At 55.0% G+C, this 22,293-nt stretch overlaps 2 protein-coding genes across 5 annotated transcripts in view; one reads left to right on the top strand and one right to left on the bottom strand.

The window, feature by feature from the left end:
• The first annotated feature begins 30 nt into the window (after positions 1-30).
• On the top strand, positions 31-18,360 carry MAP4K1 (mitogen-activated protein kinase kinase kinase kinase 1). The gene is made up of 31 exons (XM_070498821.1): positions 31-1,134; positions 1,304-1,361; positions 1,485-1,575; positions 2,329-2,393; positions 3,938-3,993; positions 4,084-4,131; positions 4,284-4,326; positions 4,438-4,510; positions 4,999-5,130; positions 5,552-5,614; positions 5,712-5,793; positions 6,548-6,664; positions 6,905-6,983; positions 7,457-7,515; positions 7,592-7,635; positions 7,713-7,757; positions 8,816-8,858; positions 9,252-9,414; positions 9,491-9,573; positions 9,935-10,019; positions 10,880-10,956; positions 11,047-11,107; positions 12,020-12,128; positions 12,215-12,273; positions 12,450-12,553; positions 13,154-13,328; positions 13,591-13,653; positions 13,828-13,917; positions 14,002-14,072; positions 14,733-14,788; positions 18,170-18,360. Exons 1-31 carry the CDS (start codon positions 1,036-1,038, stop codon positions 18,237-18,239), a joined length of 2,463 nt encoding a protein of 820 aa, XP_070354922.1. The 5' UTR covers positions 31-1,035; the 3' UTR covers positions 18,240-18,360.
• An 80-nt stretch (positions 18,361-18,440) lies between these two features.
• RYR1 (ryanodine receptor 1) overlaps positions 18,441-22,293 on the bottom strand; it is a 106,663-nt gene continuing 102,810 nt past the window's right edge. For all 4 annotated transcript variants that reach the window (XM_070498820.1, XM_070498818.1, XM_070498817.1 and 1 more), the window contains 7 exons: positions 21,850-21,996; positions 21,494-21,628; positions 19,719-19,875; positions 19,247-19,311; positions 19,057-19,157; positions 18,826-18,877; positions 18,441-18,679 (listed from right to left, as the gene is read on the bottom strand). In XM_070498820.1, coding sequence (XP_070354921.1) covers positions 18,584-18,679; positions 18,826-18,877; positions 19,057-19,157; positions 19,247-19,311; positions 19,719-19,875; positions 21,494-21,628; positions 21,850-21,996 — 753 coding nt within the window. In that variant the 3' untranslated portion in view covers positions 18,441-18,583. The remainder of the gene's footprint in view (positions 18,680-18,825; positions 18,878-19,056; positions 19,158-19,246; positions 19,312-19,718; positions 19,876-21,493; positions 21,629-21,849; positions 21,997-22,293) is intronic.

Here is a 22,293-nt window from a genome sequence, read left to right as displayed (position 1 = left end):
CGCGTTATCGGGGCGAGGAGGCGGGGCTAAGCTTTTCCCGGGCCTCGCGAACCCGGGTCTAGTTCCCGGGAAGTTCGCGCCAACTGTCTGGGAAGGACGCGGAACTCTAACCGCGTCGCGCGTGGCCGTGAACTCACAAAACTGCTGGAATGCATGTAGTGGCTTGGCCAGGCGCCGAGGGTGGAGCTCTCTAAGATCCCCTTTGCCCTAGGCAGGACCCTGAGCTCTGCAGTTTCAAGCCTTGAACTTGCTCCCCAGGCTCCACCCTAACTTGCAGGGGTAGGGGCCCGCAAAGATGCTGTGCTGTGTCCGGTGGGGGCTGGGGTGAGGGGCTGCCGCATCGCGGCCAGTCCCCATAGGCGTCAGTCTTGTGAGTGAAGGCCGGCCCCCATGTGTGCCTTCATGACTTATGTGTGTACAGATTGAGCACACTGCGGGCGTGAACGCACACGCATATGTCATATATGTGGAGGTATGAGCTCTGGGTACATGCGCATGTGTGCAACATACAGGTACCCAGGCATGTGTACGTCGCCTGGTCTGCGCACCGCACAGGGGAGTACCACTAAGATCATGTGTGTGCCCCAGGCGAATAATAACGTACACTGCATGGCCATCCCTGTGCAAACTTGCCATCTCCGGGTTGTGGCCAAACCCTCAAGCACTCTGCAGAGGTTCAACGGTGGTTTTTAGTCACCTCCCAGAATGGAGGAGGAGGTGCTAGGGCACCCCCCAGATCACAATCAAGATATTTTGCATCTGGTTTACATTCAGCCCAGAGCCTTGGAGGTGCAGGGGGGTCCCCTGGGTCCCCACGCAAGCTGCCCCTCACAGTCTCTCAGGGCCCAGGGGACAGGGGGTGGAGCCAGCTGCACAGCCCTGCGCTGGGGCAGGAAGCGAGAGTGGGGAGGGGGGAGGCCACAGCCGGTGGAGGCAAGGCGGGTGCAGGGCTTGTGGGGAGGGAGGGAGGTGCCAGCACTCGAGCCCTGAGGCCCTGCTGGCCGCTGGGCGCAGGCCCAGCTCCGGCCCCCAGGGATGGACCTCGTGGACCCCGACATCTTTAATAAGGACCCGCGGGACCACTATGACCTGCTGCAGCGGCTGGGTGGCGGCACCTATGGGGAAGTCTTCAAGGTAAGGAACCCCCTCCTTCTCCATCACCCTCAAGCAAGTGACCTTTGGGGTGAGGCCCAAGAAGGGAAGGGGATGTGAGAGGGTCCCAGTCCTCGGCTTTGACTCAAGGATGCTGAGGAGGAACTCCGGCGAATGGAGCCTGCCTCAGTGCCAACTTCCCCTTTACAAGGCTCGAGACAAGGTGACGGGGGACCTGGTTGCATTGAAGATGGTGAAGATGGAGCCTGGTGAGGAGAGGACCCAGGAGCTCCGTCCCCACCCCCCACCCCCACCCCTACCTTCTGGGACACAGGGATCTCCCCCATGCTCCCTCCCTGCAGCGGCCTTTTCTCTCCTGCCCCTCCTCACAGATGACGATGTTTCCACACTTCAGAAGGAAATCCTCATCTTGAAAACTTGCCGGCATGCCAACATCGTGGCCTACCATGGGAGTTATCTCTGGTGATGAGCCGCGGACCCAACCTGGGACCCAGCCCAGCCCTTACCCCAGAGCCCCCATTCCTGACCCAGGCGTCCCCCTAACCTGACCTCCAATCCGGGACCCCCATTTTTTTTAACTGGGGCACCCCTAACTTAACTTCCCAGTCAGAAGTCCCACTTTTCTGACCAGAACACCCCCTAATCTAATCCTCAATCTAGAACAACTGTTTCTAACCAGGGGTCCTCAAAATCGATCCACTCCTGCTAACCAAACCTGAAACCAAGTCCCCTAAAACTAATCTCTCATCATCCTGCCCTCAGGTCCCCCAGTTTCACTCTCTGCTCCTTTATTATGAACCCTGAAATTCCCTGACCCCAACTTAATATCCCATATGCCCCAGTCATGACCTGTGTCCCCCAGACCTGTCACCCTGAGCACCTGTGTCCCCTCCCAACCTCCACAACCTTTGAGATCTCTGCCCTCTCTCCTAGGTTAGCGTGTGACAGCAGAGGGGGCCCTGGGTTAGGAGCCCAAAGACCTGGGTTTGAATCCAGTTAACCCTGAGTGTGCATTTCCTCTCTGAGCCTCAACTTCCCCATTGATAAAATGGAAGTGGGATGATCTCACTCTGGTGGGCAAGGGGAATAGAGAGATGACAGCTGTTACAGTAAAGTTCCCGTGGAACTAGAATAAGACAGATGGCGAGCCAGGGGCTATTCTATAAATAGTAATTTATTACTGCTATCAGTATTATTACTCTTGAACTGTTGTAGGCTACAGAAGCTCTGGATCTGCATGGAATTCTGTGGGGCTGGTTCTCTCCAGGACATCTACCAAGGTGAGAGGAGGGACAAGGGGGTCCAGGCAGCCCTCACCCCTCCAATCACCTCTCCTGTCTCTCTATTTGTGTCCCTTTTTTCTGGTCCATATTCCACACAGTGAGCCCTCTGGGCCTGGGCCTGGCTGAGATGATGCTGGGGATACTGTGGGGACCGAGTGAGCCCTGGGCCCTGCCCCCTGGGACCTGACAGATGAAGTCCAGCCTTAATCTTTCTGCCTGCGATGATTCCCTCTACCTCCCCTCCCCATCTTCCTCTGGGTCTGCATTTTCTCGCCAAGGTCCGTTCTTGTGTTTGAGTATTTCTGCATTTCTGGCTCATAGTCGGTACCCACATTTTCGTAGAATGAGTGAATGAATTTCTGATTTGCCCTTTCAGCCTGCTTTTTGAGAATTTGAGGGTGGGGGGCGGGGTGAGCCTCTGATCACCTCTCAATTTCTGATGCCCGCCTCTGTCTTTGACCATGTCCCTGTCTCCCTCCGGTCCAAGACCTCAAGTGGCAGAAAAAGAAGGACTTCATTAAGAAGTCCTCAGGGGGGAAACTGAGGCCCGCTGAGAGGAAGTGACTCACACAGCCAGTCTGTCAGACCTGGTCTCTGACCCCCTCTCTCTGTCTGTTGTCTCTCTCTCCAGCCCTCTGTGTCTCTCTCTTTCTTGGTATCTCTGTCTTCACACGTTTTGGTCTCTGACCATCTGTTTCTTTCTCTGCCTCAATTTGGATCTGTTCCTGCTTCTCTGTCTTTCTGTTTCTCTCTCTCTCTCTCTGTCTTTCTTCATTTTGCAGCATCACATGCCGCCCGCTCAGACCCCTCCCATGGCTTCCATTTCCCTCCAAAGAGAAGCCCAGACTCCTTGTCCTGCCCCTGAGGCTGACCCCAACTCCTGCCCACAGCCAACAGGCCTCACCTCCTACCTCTTTCCTCCCCGAACTCCTCCGCTCCACCCACTCTGCTGCCTTCCAGACCGGCCAGGCACTGGCCCTCCTCCCGCCCGGCCTTTGCTCTGGCTCCTCTTGTTTCCCCCTCGGAGCGGGACCGCTCACGTCTTCACCCCGTCACCGTCTTAGAGCCATCTTCACTGACCACCCTGTGTAAAATGTCATACCCCTTCCCACACATATTTCCTGTTGTCTTTTCTTGCTTTATTTGTCTTCTTACTATTTATTAGCATCTCATGTAGCACGTCTTTCATTTATTCATCTTGTTTGCTGTCGGTCTCCCCCACTGGAATGTTCTCTCCATGAGGGCAGGGATCTCCATCTCTTTCGTCCGCAGCTGTGTCCCCAGTGCCGACCCAGGGCCTGGCACGCAGTCGACACGCAGTAAATATCTGCTGAATGATTCTGTCTCCCTCCGGCCTCTGGTTCACAGCATCACTGTCCCCCTCTGTGACTGACCACCCCTCCCTCTTCCCCTCTCACTTGTCCTGTCCTGTTTCCCACTCCCCATGTGGCACCCTCTCAGCCGGTATGGGTGGGGACTGGGGCTCTCGGGCCCAGGTTCCCTGGGTCCCACTCAATGCCACGCTGGGGTGACCTTTGCAGTGACAGGCTCCCTGTCAGAGCTCCAGATCAGCTATGTCTGCCGGGAGGTGCTCCAGGTGAGGAGGGGCCTGGTGGGGCTGGATGGGGGCAGGAGCCTGCTCCAGCCCCCAGACGCTCACGACCCCCGTGTCTCCCCTTCTCCCCAGGGACTGGCCTATCTGCACTCACAGAAGAAGATACACCGGGACATCAAGGTGGTCTGGGGGCAGAAAGGGGGCACCCTCAGAAAGGGTGGTGGGCTCAGGAGACGGGAGTGGTGTTGAGCTATGGGGAGACCGGGGATAGAGGTGGTATTGGGCTGCGGGGGGTGTCTCTGATAGCCTCTAATCCCCCCTCTTGTCCTCAGGGAGCCAACATCCTCATCAATGACGCTGGGGAGGTCAGACTGGGTGAGTGTGGCTGGTGGGGGTGGGCAGGGGGACTGGTTGGGGGCCACAGGGGATAGGGGACCCCAGAGGATCAGGGACCCCAGGTCACCATGTCTCTCCCTCTGCCTCCAGCTGACTTTGGGATCTCGGCCCAGATCGGGGCAACGCTGGCTCGACGCCTCTCTTTCATTGGGACGCCCTACTGGTGAGGGTGCCTGGTGGGTGGCTAGGGATGGAGTGGGGGGCCGCAGCTTTGCCCACCCCGGATCCCTGGGAATCTCCTTCCTGGCTCCTGTCCCCTGCCTCTGTCCTTCTCTGTTGAACATTCTGTCTTGTCTTGAGTTCCCCTGTACGGAGGTCTCTCTGTGCCCCCTCCGCCTGTTTCTCTCAGTGTAGTGTTGATTTTGTTCCTGATCTTTCTGTCTCTCTATATCATCTCTGCCTTTTCCCTCTGCCTCGTGGCTCTCTCTCTCTCTGTCTTCCAGTCTGTCTCTGTCTTTCTGTCTTTACTGTGTGTCTGTCTGTATTTCTGTGTCTCTCCATCTTTATGTTTCTCTTTGCATCTGGCTTTCTCTCTCTGCCCCATTCTCCTTTTCTCTCTTTGTCTCTCTCCTGTCTCCACTCCCTATACCAGGGAGTCTCCTCTCCCCCTCCTTGTGTCACCCCTGGCTTTCTGAGGGTCTCTGCCCCCAGGATGGCTCCAGAAGTGGCAGCTGTGGCCCTGAAGGGGGGATACAACGAGCTGTGTGACATCTGGTCCCTGGGCATCACAGCCATCGAGCTGGCCGAGCTACAGCCACCACTCTTTGATGTGCATCCTCTCAGGTAGGTGGGCTTGGCAGGTCCACCTGGGAGATCCCCTGATCCTGAACACTATCCCCAGCCTAGGTCCCCACGTCAAGACGACCCCCATTCTGGAGACCCCCCTGCCATCCTCCAAGCCCAATCTGAAACCCCCAAGGATTCCCTCAACCCAGAGGCCTTTTCTTCAGCCCTGCACCCCCAGCTGGCATCCCCGGCACGGGATCCCACTCTGAGCCTCCCTCTGCAACACTGTGGCTCTCTAACGTGGTAAACGGTGTCCCCTGGTGGTGGTATCCCAGTGCATTGTCAAACCTCAGCCTCATTCTCATTTGACCCCCGGCCTTGGCCCTCTGCTGACCTCAGTGCTAGTGAGGACTCCTCGAGCCATGAGGTGTGACCCTCCCTGGGAGTCTGAGCCAGTGTTCTCTCCTTCCTCTTCTAGAGTTCTCTTCCTCATGACCAAGAGTGGCTACCAGCCCCCTCGGCTAAAGGAAAAAGGCAAATGGTGGGAGAGGGTGATGGGGGTGGGCAGAGCCGGGGTTGATGGTCTGGTGGGAAGGGCTTGGGCCCCTCACCCCAGAGCTTGACTTCTTCATCCCAAGGTCGGCCGCCTTCCACAACTTTGTCAAAGTCACCCTCACCAAGAGCCCCAAGAAACGACCCGGCGCCACCAAGATGCTCAGTGTAAGCCCCCCTCCCTACACCCTCCCCAGACTCTGACCCCAGCATTCCGGGGCCTTCCACAGCTCCCTGGAACATTGACAATTTAGTTCCACAGAACCCCCGTGGCCCTTTTTTGTTTCTTCATTTTTTTTTTAAAGATTTTATTTTTTCCTTTTTCTCCCCAAAGCCCCCCAGTACATAGTTGTATATTCTTTGTTGTGGGTCCTTCTAGTTGTGGCATGTGGGACGCTGCCTCAGCGTGGTTTGATGAGCAGTGCCATGTCCGCGCCCAGGATTCGAACCAACGAAACACTGGGCCCCCTGCAGTGGAGCGCGTGAACTTAACCACTCGGCCACGGGGCCAGCCCCCACCGTGGCCCTTTTAAAGATCCAGTCCCTCAGAATTCCCCAGGACGCCCAAGACCCTCCAAATTGTACCCCAGACCTTTTTCCAAGATACCCTGAGTTGTTAAAACTCATGTATTCCCAATAGCCTTGAGACCCATTCCTGGGTGTACTCTGGAATTCCAGGTGAAGCCCAGTGCCCTCTAAGACACCTCTGGAATTCTCCAAGCGCCCCCGCAAGAACTCTACATTCCTCTAAGCCCTTCAGATGCCTCAGAATTCCCCAGGCGGCAGCTCCCCAGAGCTCCTGCCTTCTCCCTCGGTTGGCACCTTCCCCACCAGATTCCCTTAGGCAGGTTTGCAAGGCCCTGGCCAGCTTCCCCCTCCACACCTGCCCTCTGTCTGCTGACACCCTCCTCCCCTCCCCCAGCATCAACTGGTGTCCCAGCCCGGGCTAAACAGAGGCCTGATCCTAGATCTTCTGGACAAACTGAGGAACCCAGGGAAGGGGGCTCCTGCTGGTGAGATTGAAGACGAGGAGCCTGAGGTGAGGGCGCCCTGGCTGACAAAAGGACTGGAACCTCCCAGCCTTTGCCCAGGCTGTGCCCCCTGCCTGGAGTGCCTTCCTGCTACCTCTCTTAGAAGGAAAACAGGGTGGGGAGGAGGCGGGCCCTGGCACAGGGCTGGGGCGCAGAGGTTACGGGAGAGCTGAGGGCTCCAGGTTGGCCCGCAGGGTGGCGGGGGCACTGGAGGGCCGTGGGCCTGATGCAGCCACCGCTCTCTCCAGCTACCCCCTGCCATCCCCCGGCGGATCAGATCTACCCATCGATCCAGCTCTCTGGGGATCCCAGATGCAGACTGCAGTCGTGAGTAGAGAATCCTTAAGCCTGGAGACCCTACCCTGGAATAGATCCAAGAGACCCCCCCACTCTGCCATCCCTCATCACTTCCAAACAGACCCCCAGAGCCCCCATCACCATCTGACCCCACAAGAGAGCCCAGAAAACGTCATCGCCACCTGACCTACAAGTTGACGACAGGGACCTCCACCTCCCTGACTGGCAGACAGACCCCGTGGGACTCCCTGCCACCGCCCTGACCCCCAAAGAGACCTCAGAAATCTGCCAGATCCCTGGCACCCAAGCGGACCCTGGAAATGAACGCTTTGTAACCATTTTGGGCCCCCACCTCCCTGATCCCAAACCCTGACCCCCACGCGAGACGCCTGTAAACCAAATCCCTCCTCTAAGGGACAGCTCCAATCCTAAGATCCTGACCCCAAAGCTCCCCAGTTCCACTCTTCCTGTTCTCAAATCCGTGTGTGTCCCCCCGCTTCCAGGGCGGCATATGGAGTTCAGGAGGCTCAGAGCAATGGAGTCCAGACCCGCGGCCGACACTGTGAGCTGCCTCCCCCTGCTCCCCCCAGACTCCCTCCCCTTCCCTAGGCCACTGTTGACACTTTACTGTCCCACAGGCCCTCTTACAGCCCCCTGGAGACTTCAGGAGCAGCAGTCCTAGGTCAGCGACCCTCAGGGTGGCGAGGGGAGGGGGCTGGGATGTGGGGGAGCCTGAGGCTCATGCGTGTCACTCCTCAGGAGGAACCTGTCGGAGTCCGATGATGACTACGACGACGTGGACATGTAAGAGAGGCAGGGCCCCAGCTCCACAGGCCCTCATCAGCCCCTACCTTCCTACAACCCACCTGTGACCCCCGGCCTCCTTTCCACCGCAGCCCCAACCTCAGCCCCTACTTTCCTTTCACTGTGCATCCCTGACCCCTGACTGGACCCTCAGGGCAGCCCCCACTGTCCTTCATCCCCAACCCCTGACCCAAGCCTGACCCCCAGCCCAGCCCCACTCTCCTTCCTCCCCAACCCCTATTCCCTGAGCCCACCCAACCAACCCTTCACCCTCCTTCACCTTAGACCCCGACCCCCAACGGATCCCAACTCCAGCTCCACCTTCCTCCGTACCCAACTCTGATCAGGACCCCAACCTCAGCCCCCATCTTCCTTCTACCTTCTTATACAACCTTTGACCTGACCCCCAACGTCAGCCCTTACCTGCCCTCAATCCCACTTCCTTCCAGAATAGCTTTCTGCCCCAGCCCGAGATCTTTCCCCACCTATCCTGTCAGCCCTGGACCTTCCACCGCATCCCCCAGCTCCTCCCAGAGGTTGCTCCAACCCCCAGACCTCGACTGCAGCCCTAGCCCTCCACCCCTGGCTTTTATCTTTCTTCATCTTCTCACCCAACCTCAGACTGAACCTTGGCCCCTGGGAATTTCCCCCATGCCCGTCCCACACCCCATCCTCAACCCCAACAGTCTGCCCAGGTGCCCCTCCCCCAGCCCCAGGCCCAGGCCCAGCCTCAGGGCCACCCATCCATCATACAGCTCGTCTGTAATGGGCTCCAGTGCGGCTCCAGGCTCCGAGCTAGCACCTGAGCCCAGAGCTCCTGTGTCGTGTGACTGGGGGGTGAGAAGGTTCGGAGACTTGATGCATCGTTAGCACTTGATGTCCAAGAGTTGCTGTCACTGTTATCGCCATGGTTATCCGTCCTTTAGTCCTCAGCTCCTGCCCACCAAGTCACCCCGACTCTCCTGACCTCAGACTTGCAGCCCTGAACCCCCCCCTCCCGTCTGCCCTCAGGCCTCGTTCCCCACACCCCTCCTGCTTACCGCATCATTGCCTTTCAGCCCCACCCCTGCAGAGGACATCCCTCCTCCCCTGCCCCCCAAGGTGAGGACGGGGAGCCAGGGGGTGGTGTCCTTCATGCTGGGATCCTGGGCATTCTAGGGCTGAGGCCTGGGCCACCAGGTCCCTTAGAGTCTGAGATGAGAGCACACTGGGACCCGGAAGTAGCCTCCCTGAACCTAAGGGTACCATTCAAAGTATTCAGCCTGATGGACACTGTCCTAGGAACCCCCGGCACTGGGCATCTAGTAGTAACCCCTTAGTTGCTGGCGTGTATTGACATGGGGGTGGGTCAGAGGGGGAAGGCTGGAGTGGTGGTGGGCCATCATGGGGATGCTCAGAGCCATGAGCAATGTCAGTGGCTGAGGGTGGATTGCAGGGTGCCCTCCCCCCAAGTTCATCTAATGCGTTCCCCACACTCCTCTCCTATCTCCAAAGCCCAAGTTCCGTTCTCCATCGGACGACGGTCCCGGGGGGACTGTGGACGAGGGGCAGCTGAGCCCTGGGGTGCTTGTGCGGTGTGCCAGTGGGCCTCCCCCACGCACCCCCCATCTGGGGCCTCCCCCAGCCACCCGCAGTCCCCACCTAACAGCCCATTCAGGTAATGGGACAGGCTGGGGTGGGGGGTGGGCAGGAGTGGGGAACTTCAGGGGCTGATTTTCCCCCACCCATCTCAGAACCCTCACTCTGGAACCCAGCCCCCCGGGAGCCTGACCAGCCCCCACTGTTGCCCCCCAAGAAGGAGAAGATGAAGAGGAAGGTGAGGCCGGCTCTGCTGAGGGCTGGCACCTCTGGATGGGCCTGGGGATGCCGGGTGCGAGTTGGGGGAGGGGAAGACTATTAATGAGAATAGGTGATGTTAGTTGAGCAGTTCCTCTGTGCCAGACACCAATCTCGTGTCTTTACGTGGTATAAACCTCCAGAGATAGAGATAGATATCACAGAGATAGAAATTATCCCCCATTTCACAGATGGGGAAACTGAGGCACGGAGGGGTCAACCGAGGAGGCAGAGGCAGGATTGGAACCCTGGCACCCTTGCTCCAGGGTCTAACCACTGTACCTTCCTGTCCCCCTCCTCCTTTTTTGCTGGCTCTGTGCTGCCTCGCATGGCCTGCCCAGGGATGTGCCCTTCTCGTAAAGTTGTTCAATGGCTGTCCCCTCCGGATCCACAGCACGGCCGCCTGGACACACCCCTCCACCAAGGGTAAGCTTTCAGGAGGGTTGTGGGGGTGTGGGGGCGCAGAAAGGGGCCTTACGGAAGGCACAAAGACGGGGGCAGGGTCTCAGTAGGGTGGGGAGTGACAGAGCTGAGGCAGAGCTGGCCCCAGAGTTACGGTTGGGGTTTGAGGATGGAAGATGGGAGGAGTGAGGATGAGTTTGAGAGTGAAAACTAGGACGATGAGAGTTTGGGGGCCAGGAGTGTTAGAGTGTAATGGAAAGCCCAGAGTTTGGGGTACAGATGGGGATGGTGGGCCTGCCACCTCAGTTGGAGGTTCATGGTGGCGAGACTGGAGTCAGTGTTTGGGGCTCAGGAGTTCTAGGGATCCGAATGTAGCAGGAAGGGACAGAGTTCAGGATGAAAGATGTGGAGAAAAGGTCAGTGCGGGGTGGATGTTAAGGAAGCAGCATGAGAGTTTGGGGAGTCACATGGGGCAGAAAAGGCATATTTAGGGGGGTCTGAGTTTGAGGATCAATGCTGAGACGGGATTAACATTTGGGGACCAGGACTGGGGACAAAGAGGGACAGAATTTAGAGGGCTCTTTGGGGAGGCACGTCTAATGTTGGGGTCAGAAGTGAGGGTCAGGAATCCGGGTCAGAGATGGAAGAACCACTGGAAGGTGGGAAGTCAGAGAGGTAGGCGAGAACGAGACCAGCTCAAGGGACTGGTCAGGGCTTCCATTCAGATTTGGGGAAACCGAGGCTGGGGGTGTCAGTGTGGGGTGAGCGTTAGAGAATTGAGGGTCAGAGCTGGGGGACTGTGCCAGTGTTTGGGGTCAGATGCTGGGGGTCTGGGAGATCCCCCAGGATGAGCTGGTCCCAGCGCCCTCGTGTCTGTCTCCCAGACCAGCACCTGCTCCTGGGGGCCGAGGAAGGCATTTTCATCCTGAACCGGAACGATCAGGAGGCCACGCTGGAGATGGTGAGGACAGCACCCAGGGAGGCCCAGGGCAGGGGCTGGAGTCGGGGGCTGCTGGGGTCTCAGAGAAGCCATCTCCCCCATTCTCTGCAGCTCTTTTCTAGCCGGACCACGTGGGTGTACTCCATCAACAACGTCCTCATGTCCCTCTCAGGTCTGGCTGTGGGTTGGATGGGAGGGGTGGGGGTCAGAAGTTAAAGGGTCTAGGGTCAGGGGGTTGGGAGTAGATGGACACAACTGAAAAAGAACTAAGTTCCCATTTCACAGAGCCTATGGTTCAAATCCCAGCCACGTTTCACTGTGGGTCTTGGGGCAAGAGACTTCTGCTCCCCGAGCCTCAGTTTCCCCGTCTGTAAAATGGGGCTCACTATCATTATAGTTCTCACTTCTCAAGTCAGTTTCGAGGTAATTTCTACAACAAGTCAGTCTTTACATTTCTTTGGAGTTCAGACGACAGAGCTTATTCCATGTTTACTAAAATAGAGTGAGCAAGTTATAGAATAAAATCTTGTGTCATTGTTTTATAAACATTTCATGTAAAAGAATTTGTAATTTATGCGGAAATGCCAAGCCACATAGGATTCATGAACTGGTCAATATCACATCTGTAATGACAGACTTTAGAAGAATTTCTAGATTGGTTTCTTCTTTTTTTTTTGAATTATTTTATTGAGATCACATTGGTTTATCACATCGTGTAAATTTCAGGTGTCTATGGTTATAGTTCACCTTCTGTTCGATTGGTTTCTTCTTAAACTTTGAAATGTGTGTGACTTCATCTGGCTGGTGAAGTGTCCACAGTTTCTTGGGTGGCTGCGAGGACCATGAGGGTCTGGGTCGTATTTATTTCACTCACCACTGTTCACCAGAGCCAAGCACAGGGCCTGGCCGACAGTAGGCATTTAAAACATGTTGAGTGAGAAAATGAATAAATGAAAAGTGTTTGAGACTTGAAAGCTTGGGAGTTTCAGACAGAGGGATGGGGCCCAGCAAAGGGATGGGGAAAGGTGGGGGTGTCCAGCATCCTATAACTACCTGCTTCCCCCTACATACACACACACTGTAGGAAAGACCCCCCACCTGTATTCTCATAGCATCCTGGGCCTGCTGGAACGGAAAGAGACCAGAGCAGGAAGCCCCATCGCGCACATTAGCCCCCACCGGCTACTAGCAAGGTACCAGCCCCCAGTGGCACCACAGACCCCTGGAATCGCCCCTTCCTGCTGTCCCTCCCCGCACTCACGCCGGTCTTCTTCTGCAGGAAGAACATGGTCTCCACCAAGATCCAGGACACCAAAGGCTGCCGGGCGTGCTGCGTGGGTAAGAGAGAACCCCACGGGCATGCAGAGAGGGGGCAGGGCTCAGATCGCATCCACCCGAGAGGATTGCAGAGTTAAGGCAGGACGTCCAGAGCCCGGGGAAGGATGTGTGGCCTTTCAGGGGGCGGGGAAGGGGAGAGAGGATTGACCCTAACCCGTCCTCACCCACCCCCACAGCGGAGGGCGCGAGCTCCGGGGGCCCGTTCCTGTGCGGGGCATTGGAGACGTCCGTGGTCCTGCTTCAGTGGTACCAGCCCATGAACAAGTTCCTGCTGGTCCGGGTAGGGGGCCTGTAGAGGCTGGGGACGCTGAGGTTCGGTGGCTGGGGCCTTCCATCCTGTGCGCTTCAGTGGAGAGCTCCGCGAAGCCCCGCTTCCACCCGAGGCCCCGCCCCATCTCCCTAAGGCCCCGCCCACCCGGAGGCTCCCCTTTCTTAGGTATTCCTGATCCTTAAGCTCCGCCCTTCACCCTGGCCTAATTATTCTTCAGCCCTATGCCCCACCCTCTCGGGTCTCTAAGGAGACCCCATTCAGGTCCTTGGACTCTCTAAGGAGACTGCTACTTTTGAGGCCACGCCCCCCAGGGGCCCTGTCCCCAAGGAGGCACTCCCCCAAGCGGAAGGCACGCCCCCAAACGGCAGCCACGCCAACTCTGAGGCCACAGCCGTCAGTTTTTAAGGAGGCATCACCGAAGCGCTCTGCGTCCTCACCACCTGAAATTCCTAGATGGTGCCTTCCAAGACTGATGGCCCAGGAAATACTTGGGAAGCCCCAAACGCGCCGTCCCCCCAGGCCACGCCCCTATAAACACACCCTCCAAGACCACGCCCCTGGCCACGCCCCGGCCTCGCCTGAGCCCGCCCCTCCCTGTGCGGCCCGCAGCAGGTGCTCTTCCCGCTCCCCACGCCTCTGCCGGTGTTCGCGCTGCTGACCGGGCCAGGCTCCGAGCTGCCCGCCGTGTGCATCGGCGTGAGCCCCGGGCGGCCGGCGAAGTCGGTGCTCTTCCACACCGTGCGCTTCGGCGCGCTCTCCTGCTGGCTCGGCGAGATGAGCACGGGTGAGTGGGGCGGGGTCCCGCTGGGGGCGGGGCTGCCGGGAGGGGTGGGTCTGGGTGGCTGGGCGGGGTTTCTCCTGAGGCGTCCCTGGGGAGGGGGTTGACCCTAGAGGGGGCGGGAAAAGGGTGGGTATGTGTAATCGCTGCGGTCGCAGGCTGCTGTGATGGGCGGGGTCAGCCTGCTCGCTTGGGAATGGAGGCGGCGCCTAGCGGAGGAAGGCGGAGCGAGGCGGAATTGGTCCTTGAACCCCCTCCTCCCAAACAGAGCACAAGGGACCTGTACAGGTGACCCAGGTAGAGGAAGACAAGGTGATGGTGTTGATGGACGGTAAGGACCGCCTCCCTCTCTGTCCCGCCCTGTTCCTGGATCTCCACCCCCAGACCCTGTGCCTCCTCCGGGTCCTGCCCTGTCCCGCTTTGCTTCTCACACTGAGTGTATTCGCTGGCCCCTCAGTAACCTTCCAAGCCCCGCCCTTAAAGCCCTCTCTCCACCCGCTGCTAGGGTCTCTGAAGCTGGTGACCCCGGAGGGAGCCCCGGTCCGGGGGCTTCGAACTCCGGAGATCCCCATGACCGAAGCAGTGGAGGCCGTGGGTAGGTGCGGGGATGGGCGGGCCCGGGGTCCAGAGGGGAGGCTCAAGTGATACCCGAGGGTGACAGGCACTGCTTTCCTCCCAGCCATGGTCGGGGGGCGGCTCCAGGCCTTCTGGAAGCACGGCGTGCAGGTGTGGGCTCTCGGCTCCGACCAGGTAAGCTCCTCCATCCACGCGCCCACAGCCGCCCCGCCCACCGCCGTCTTCCCATTCCTCAGACGCACTGGGAGAACTGGGTCAGGGTGTGAGGTCCTGGAGGAGGCGCCCCCCGCAGTCTCGGTCACACAGGTCCCCTTCTCGACCCCAGGGTCTCTTGGGTCCAGAGCTCGTCCCAGGCCACTGTGTGACCTTGTGCAAGGCACGTTGCTTCTCTCTGAGCCTCAGTCTCCCAGCTATAAAATGGCGGTCACTATAAAGATATGTGAGTGGTTAAGAGCATGCCTGGGTTGGAATCCAGCTGAGTGACCTCAGACGAATGACTTGACTTTCCTGTGCCTTACTTTCCTCATCTGGAAAATGGAGCAAAAAGTGGTGCTTAGCTCACAGAATATTATGTGTCAGACTCTGCCCTTACATGTTTATATTTTATTTAATCTTCATGGTCACCTATCAGGTAGGTACTATGATTCCACAGGTTAGTAATCTGAGGTACAGAGAGGTTAAGTAACTTGCTTGAGGTCACACAGCTGGTGAGTGGTGTTAGCAAGAATGATTATTTCTGGACTAGAGGCCGGAAGTTCAGAGACCTCCGCCTTGATCTCTCTGAAGGAGAGGGGTGGTGTCTTCTAGTTACTAACTACACGCCTTTTCCCCCAGCTGCTGCAGGAGCTGAGAGACCCCAGCCTCACCTTCCGTCTGCTTGGCTCCCCCAGGTACGGACTTGGGCAAGGGGACAGAGGACCGGGGAGGGGGGTTTCTGGTGTGGAGAGGGCATCCTGCCGTGTCCCAGCCACCTGTATCTTTGGCCTGGACGTTCTCTCACCTGATTTTCCTGCTTCCATCTCTGCCCCCTATAGTCCACTCCCCACACAGCAGCCAAGGGGCTAGTTTCATTTTTTATTTTTATTTTAACTTTTTATTTTGACAACTTTAGAGTCACAGAGAGGTTGCAAAATTCAGTTAAAAATTTCTTGTATCCTCTTCACCCAGATTCTCCAGATGTTAACTTTTTTTTAACCACACTTGCTTTCTCCTTCTTTTCCATATGTATGTATAATTTTTTATATATAATTTCTTTCTGTTTGGGTGTGAATTGCACACATGATGCCCGTTTATCCCTAAATACTTCAGTGTATGTTTCCTAAATCAAAGCAAGGCCATACTCTTAGAAACCACAATGCAGCTCTCAAAATCAAGAAAATGACAACGAGGCGTCACTGCCTTCTAATCCACCCGCCCGTTCACGTCTCACCAGTTGTCCCAATGGTATTTTTTTTTCACTGTGGTCATAATAGTTTATAACATTGTGAAATTTCAGTTGTACGTTATTATTTGTCAGTCACCATATAAATGTGCCCTTTCACCCCTTGTGCCCACCCCCCACCCCCTTCCCCCTGGTAACCACTAAACTGTTCCCTTTGTCTGTAAGTTTATGTTCCACAAATAAGTGAAATCATATGGTGTTTGTCTTTCTCTGTCTGGCTTATTTCACTTAAGATAATTCCCTCCAGGTCCATCCATGTTATTGCGAATGGGACGATTTTATCTTTTTTCATGGCTGAGTAGTATTCCATTATATATATATACACCGCATCTTCTTTATCCAATCATCAGTCAACCAGCACTTGGGTTGCTTCCACGTCTTGGCTATTGTGAATAATGCTGCAGTGAACATAGGGGTCTCTTTGTATTGTCGATTTCAAGTTCTTTGGATAAATACCCAGTAGTGGGATAGCTGGGTCATATGGTAGTTCTATTTTTAGTTTTTTGAGACATCTCCGTACTGTTTTCCATAGTGGCTGCACCAGTTTGCATTCCCACCAGCAGTGTGTGAGAGTTCCATTCTCTCCACAACCTTTCCAACATTTTTTATTTTTAGTCTTAGTGATTATAGCCATTTTAACAGGCATAAGGTGGTATCTTAGTGTAGTTTTGATTTGCATTTCCCTGATGATTTGTGATGTTGAGCATCTTTTTATGTGACTGTTGGCCATCTGTATATCTTCTTTGGAAAAATGTCTGTTCATATCCTCTGCCCGTTTTTTGATGGGGCTGTTTGTTTTTTTTTTTTTTTTTTGTGGTTCAGTTGTGTGAGTTCTTTATATATTATGGATATTAACCCCTTGTCGGATATTTGATTTGCAAATATTTTCTCCCATTTGGTGGGTTATTTTTTCGTTTTGATCCTGGTTTCCTTTACCTTCCAGAAGCTCTTTAGTCTGATGAAGTCCCACTTGTTTATTTTTTCTTTTGTTTCCCTTATCTGAGTAGACATGGTATTTGAAAAGATCCTTTTAAGGCTGATGTCAAAGAGTGTACTGCCTATATTTTCTTCCAGAACTTTTATGGTTTCAGGTCTTCGAGTCTTTGGTCTGTTTTGAGTTAATTTTTGTGCATGGTGTAAGTGAATGGTCTACTGTCATTCTTTTGCATGTGGTTGTCCAGTTTTCCCAACACCATTTATTGAAGAGGCTTTCCTTTCTCCGTTGTATGTTCTTGGCTCCTTTGTCAAAGATTAGCTGTCCGTAGATGTGTGGGTTTATTTCTGAGCTTTCAGTTCTGTTCCATTGATCTGTGTGCCTGTTTTTGTATCAATGATACTCTTTATAATAAAAAAATAATGTTTTATTTTCTGGTCCAGGATATAGTCCAGGAGGATAGGATGCATTTCGGAGTCACGTTTCTTTAGTCTTTAGCCTGGAACAATTCTTCAGACTCTCTTTCTTTTTCGTGACCTTGTCACTTACGAAGCGTACAGGAAAGTTGTACAGAATGTCCCTCAGTCGGGTTTGAGGTTTCCAGCATTTGGGGCAGGAATACCGCAGAAGTGATGGTGTGTCCTTCTCAGTGAGTCATATCAGGAGGCGCGTGTCAGTTTGTCCTATTACTGGTGACCTTATCTTTGATCCTTTGTTAAGATAGAGTCAGCTAGGTTTCTCCACTATGTTCTTTTTTCTTTGTATTATAAGTATCTTTTGGGGCAGTTTGTTGAGACTATGTAAATATAATGTTTCTCAGACTTTCACCCACTAGTTTTAGCATCTATTGATGACTTTTGCCTAAATCTATTATTAGGAGGGTTACTAAATGGTGATTTTCTATTTTTGTCATTCCTTCTTTCTTAGTTGGCATTCTGCTGTAGGCAAACTGTGCCTTCTCCACCATTTATACATGTATGTCTGTATCTATGTATGTATGTCAGCACAGGCTCATGGATTTCCTTTTTTTTTTTTTTTAAGATTTTTTGAAATTTTTCCTTTTTCTCCCCAAAGCCCCCCAGTACATAGTTGTATATTTTTAGTTGTGGGTCCTTCTAGTTGTGGCATGTGGGATGCCGCCTCAGCATGGCTTGATGAGTGGTGCCATGTCTGCTCCCAGGATTGGAACTGGTGAATCCCAGGATTTGAACTGGTGAAACCCTGGGCCACCAAAGCAGAGCACACGAACTTAACGTCTCCACCACCGGGCTGGCCCCTGGATTTCCCTTTTATTCTATGGGTTCTAATCTACTATTAGCGTTCTTTATTTTGAAGCACAAATACTCCCATATTTATCCAGTGAGAGCCCCTTCAAGGATCCTCTATGACCTTTTGACATGTCAGAGGGGTCTTTTAAAATCCAAATCTGATTGTGTCACTCTCCCCGTGTTTAAAACCCTCCTGTGGCCTCAAGATAAATACCCAATCCTGGCCACAAGACCATGAGGTCTGCAGCCAAGCCCCAGGCTCCCTCCTACCTCAGGGCCTTTGCGCAGGCTGTTCTTTCTGCCTAGAACACACTTCCCTGCCTTTTGCCAAGTTCCCTGCTGAGTCTCTTTCAGCTTCCACCATCCATTCCTTGGGGGCACCTTGGCTGACCTCCTGGGCTAGGTTTTCCTGCTGTGTGCCCCACACTTCTTTGCACTCATGTAATTCACTGACTCATATTGGTCTCCTGCTCTAGACTGAGCTCCCCAAGGGCAGGGACCATGTCTGCTCGTTCAATGCCATAGCCCAGCATTGTGTTGGCACAGCCTCTAACAACTCCTTTGTGAATGAATGAATGAATGAATGAACAAATGAATGAATGGACTGACTTCTCTCTTCCTTCCCTAGGCCTGTGGTGGTGGAGACACGCCCAGCAGATGATCCTACTGCCCCCAGCAATCTCTACATCCAGGAATGAGTTCCTAGGGGGGGTGTCAGGAACCAGTGCCTGCACCTCCCTCCCCAAGGGACACAATTTACTGGTCCTGACATGCCCCTGTCTCCCAATAAACATGACTTCAGCCTCTGCTGTCATCTTGTTTTTCTGGAGCGGGGAGGGCAGAATTCCTGGAGGCTGACCCCCCCCCCCCGCAAATGTCAACAGTCCAACACAACGATGTCAGGGGTGTGGCACAGACTTTATTTCTTCAGTACATGACCACCTCTCCCCCGGCCGCCTTGGGGGGAGGGGTTTGGGGGCTAAGGGGCTTGCTGTAAGAATAAGGCACTTGAGGTGGGGGTGAAGGGCCAGCTGGGGGTGTCTCAGCTAAGCTGGTCCTCGTACTGCTTGCGGAAACAATCGCCAGCAGGGAAGAAATCCCAACATCTCTCTTGGTACATCTTCCAGACATAAGACTCCTAGAGTTGGGGGATGGGAAGAGTCGGTTGGTTGCATCTTCAAACGCTTGATATCGCTATGAGCTTTGTATTGCCGCCTGCTGATTGACCTTATATGAAAACTCTCCATGTCCCTGCCCATTCTCATCCCATTAACACCCCCTTACCTGACCCGTGTGTTCTGTCTCGTCCTTGTTTATCAGATACATCAGGAAAAACCTGGGGGTGGGAGGGCAGCCGGAGACAGGTCAGGACCACCCTTACCTTCTCCTGATTGGCCGGCTGGGGATCCACCCACTTGGAGGCCACACCCCCTTCCCTAACTGGCCCAGCATTCCGCCCCTGGCTGGTGGTGGCCACGCCCCCCTCCTCCTGATTGGCCAGCGGGCCCAGCTCACATGTAATTGGCCAGGTTGTGCTCCTCTAGCGTGTGAGTCTCGAACCCGTGCGGCGTCGTGTCGAAGTAATCGCTGCCGATGCCGCAGATGAAGCACTTGGTCTGTGGGTGGCGGGAGACATCAGAGTGGAGGCCTGTTTGACCCCCCAGGGTCCTGTAATCCCTCTGGGTGGCTCCCAAACATGACCTACCTCCATATCTTCCTTCACTTGCTCTTGTTGGTCTCGGAGCTCGCCAAAAGCGTCAATGATCAAACCTGGGGCGGCAGGGCGCAGGTCAGTGCCCAACCTCTGACCCCGTTCAGACGCCTCCCTCTTCTGACGACCTACCTTTGAGCCTTGCCTCCCATCCCCCATCTCCCTCATCTCATCCTGCTTCCTAAAAATGATACCTAAGGTTTATGGAGCACCTATTAGGAGCCAGACACTTAACATGTATGAATTAATTCTCACAACAACGCCATGAGATTAGTATGATTAATGTCCGCGTTTTATGGATGGAGAAACTGAGGCCCAGAGAGGTGACTTGCCCGAAGTCTCAGAGCAGAGAGAGGCAGAGCCAGGACAGGCACCAGGCAGACTGGATCCTGGGCTGCTGTCTTACAGCCCCGAGACTGGTGCTAAGCACTGAGCCCCCGCACTCACAACCCCAACCAGCACTGACCCTGGATGATGGCCAGCAGGATGACGATGACAAAGAAGAAGAAGGTAATGTCGAAGACCACTCGGTACAGCTCATACTCATCGCCGGCTGGGTCCTCAATCTCATCCCCGATGCCTCCGCCCGCTCGGACGCCCACGTACATGTGGAACAGGTAACACTGCGGGGGCAGGGTGAGAAGCATTGGTTAGCGTTCGATCATCCGACATTCACTGAGTACCTACAGGGCCCTGGCGAGGGGGCAGGAGACCTAGCAGTGACGGAGACAGCCCTCATCGGGTCACGAACACGGCATCAGACGGTCACAACCTAGAAATGCTCAGGGCCGTGAGAGAGCGCACAGGCAGAGGGTCAGGGCCAGGACGGGGGAAGCGCAGGAAGCTTTGAAGCTTTGAAAGCCTGCCCCAGCCTGAGTGATCAGGCAAGGCTGCCTAGAAGAGGAGACATGTGTGACCTGGAACTTGAAGGGGGTGTCAGGTGGGAGAGAGCATCCCACGCAGAGAAAACCACGTGTTACATCACCACTGGGGAGGAAAGAATACAATTTCTCCTGTGAGGAACCGAAAGAGCTTTAGCGGGGCTGGAAAATAGAGCTCCTGTGAGCAACAGCAGGGAGAGAAAGGAGGCCCGGCCAATGGTCAGGGAGGGCTTCCTGTAGGAGGCAGCATTTAAGTTGAAAGGTGAGGTGTCAAGTGAAGGGGTATGTGTGTACGTAGGGCCTGGGGGCGGGGGACAGAGAGAATGTCAGATGCAAAGGGCTTGGGTCAGAAGGAAACACATGGTCTTAGGGGAACTGAAAGAGGACAAGGCAGCGAGAGAGCAGAAAGCAAGAAGGACTGTGGTTAGACTCAGACAAGATTAGCTTTTCCCTGGCTTTGTAAGCCATGATGAGGGGATTCAATTTTATCCACCCAGCACTGGGGAGCCACAAGAAGATTCTGAGCAGGGGGGAGACACAGTCTGCCTGGCACTTGGGAAAGACTGCACATTTATTTTCTGTGCCCCTAGGAAGCGAGAGAACCCAGTTGTCTTGGGTGAGAGCAAAGGCCAGTAATGGTGGCAGGAAGAAGGCTATGAGCGGCAAGACCTGGCGGGGCCTCAAAGGTCAGGCTGAGGAGCTGGCCTGGGTCCTGAGAGGCCGGTGCCAGATTACAGGACATCTTCTGGGAGAAGGCCCCGAGATGATTCTTTCACTGTGGCCCATGCCTGTAGTAGGTTAAACTCAATCTGAGTTATGACCACCATCATTAGAATAGAAGAGAAAATATAAACACGTAGGGCGTGCTGGCTCTCTGGGTGAAACTTTTAATTACAACGATGATAGTCGCTAATATCAATGTAATCCTTAATATGTGCCAGGCACTAGTCTAAGACTTCTAAGTCTTAATGGTCAAGGAGCACCACTGAGTCCTAAAAGCAACTCTAAGATGTAGGTACCATTATTATACACCTATTTTACGGGGGTAGGGGGACACTAGAAGATGGGGGGGTTCAGTAGTTTACCCAAAATCACGTGGCTCGGAAGTGGCAGGGCACTTTGCTTGAACCCCTTTCCAATAATAATAGCTTTGAAGGCTCAAAGAATATGACAACGGTGACCAGGACTTATTGAACATTGATTAGGTGTCTTGCCCCCCCCCCCGTATCAGCTCTCTGACCCTTCACGGTGGGTCTATGACGTAGGCACTATCATTAACCCCCTGTACGGATGGGAAAACTAAGGGTCAGGATGGTCAGTAACTGGCCCCAGAGCACTGGGGTTGGGGGGAGGGGCTCACCGTCATCATGTCGTCACACTTCATGTCAGGCTCGTCCTCGTCCTCGCTCTTGTTGTAGAACTTGCGGAAGAAGTTGAAGGCCACCACGGTGTACAGATAGACCACCACCGCCAGGAGGCCCACCGTCATCACCAGCTGGGGGCGGGCAGGTGGCCGATCAGCTCCACCACCAGCCCTTCCTCCGTGCCCAGCCTTCCTGGTCCTGATGGCGGTTCAGCCCCTGTGGCCCTCCCTCTGGGATCTCGCTCCCCACACCCACCCTGGCTCAGCCCACCGAGCCTCACCCCTCCAGCCCTACCCAGATGCCCAGCTCGTCCCTGCCAGGCTCACACCCCTCGGTCAGGTCCTCTCCACACCTGTTTCCCATTGTGGGTGACGGAGGAGAGGATGGTGCGCAGCGTCTTGACCCCCATGGCGATGTCCAGGAGGTGGGCAGCAAAGAAGAAGTTGTTGTAGTGTCCCAGGAGGGACATCACCATGTACCAGCCCAGGTAGAGGAAAGACTGTGGGCACACAGGGTCCGGTGTCAGGGAAGCCGTCAGGAGCACTCCAGGAGGTCAGGGAGCACTCCGGGGGTCAGGGAGCACTCCGGGGGTCAGGGAGCACTCAGGGAGGTCAGGGAGCCCCCTGGGAAACAGGGCACTCAGGGGGTCTGGGAACATTCAAGAGCCCTGGGAGTGCTCTGGGAGTCAGGTGCCAGCTCTGGCTAGGGAGTATTTGGAGGATGGGAAGCACTCTGGAGTAAGGAGTACTCTGGGTGAGAAGCCCCCTGGGAGGAGCTGAGGAACTCTCTGCAGAAG

The sequence above is a fragment of the Equus asinus genome, chromosome 26 (assembly GCF_041296235.1).
Source record: "Equus asinus isolate D_3611 breed Donkey chromosome 26, EquAss-T2T_v2, whole genome shotgun sequence".
In the NCBI taxonomy this organism is placed as follows: Eukaryota; Metazoa; Chordata; class Mammalia; order Perissodactyla; family Equidae; genus Equus; species Equus asinus.
The sequence above is the reverse complement of the archived record's forward strand: the minus strand, read 5'-3'. Positions and strand labels throughout refer to the sequence as shown.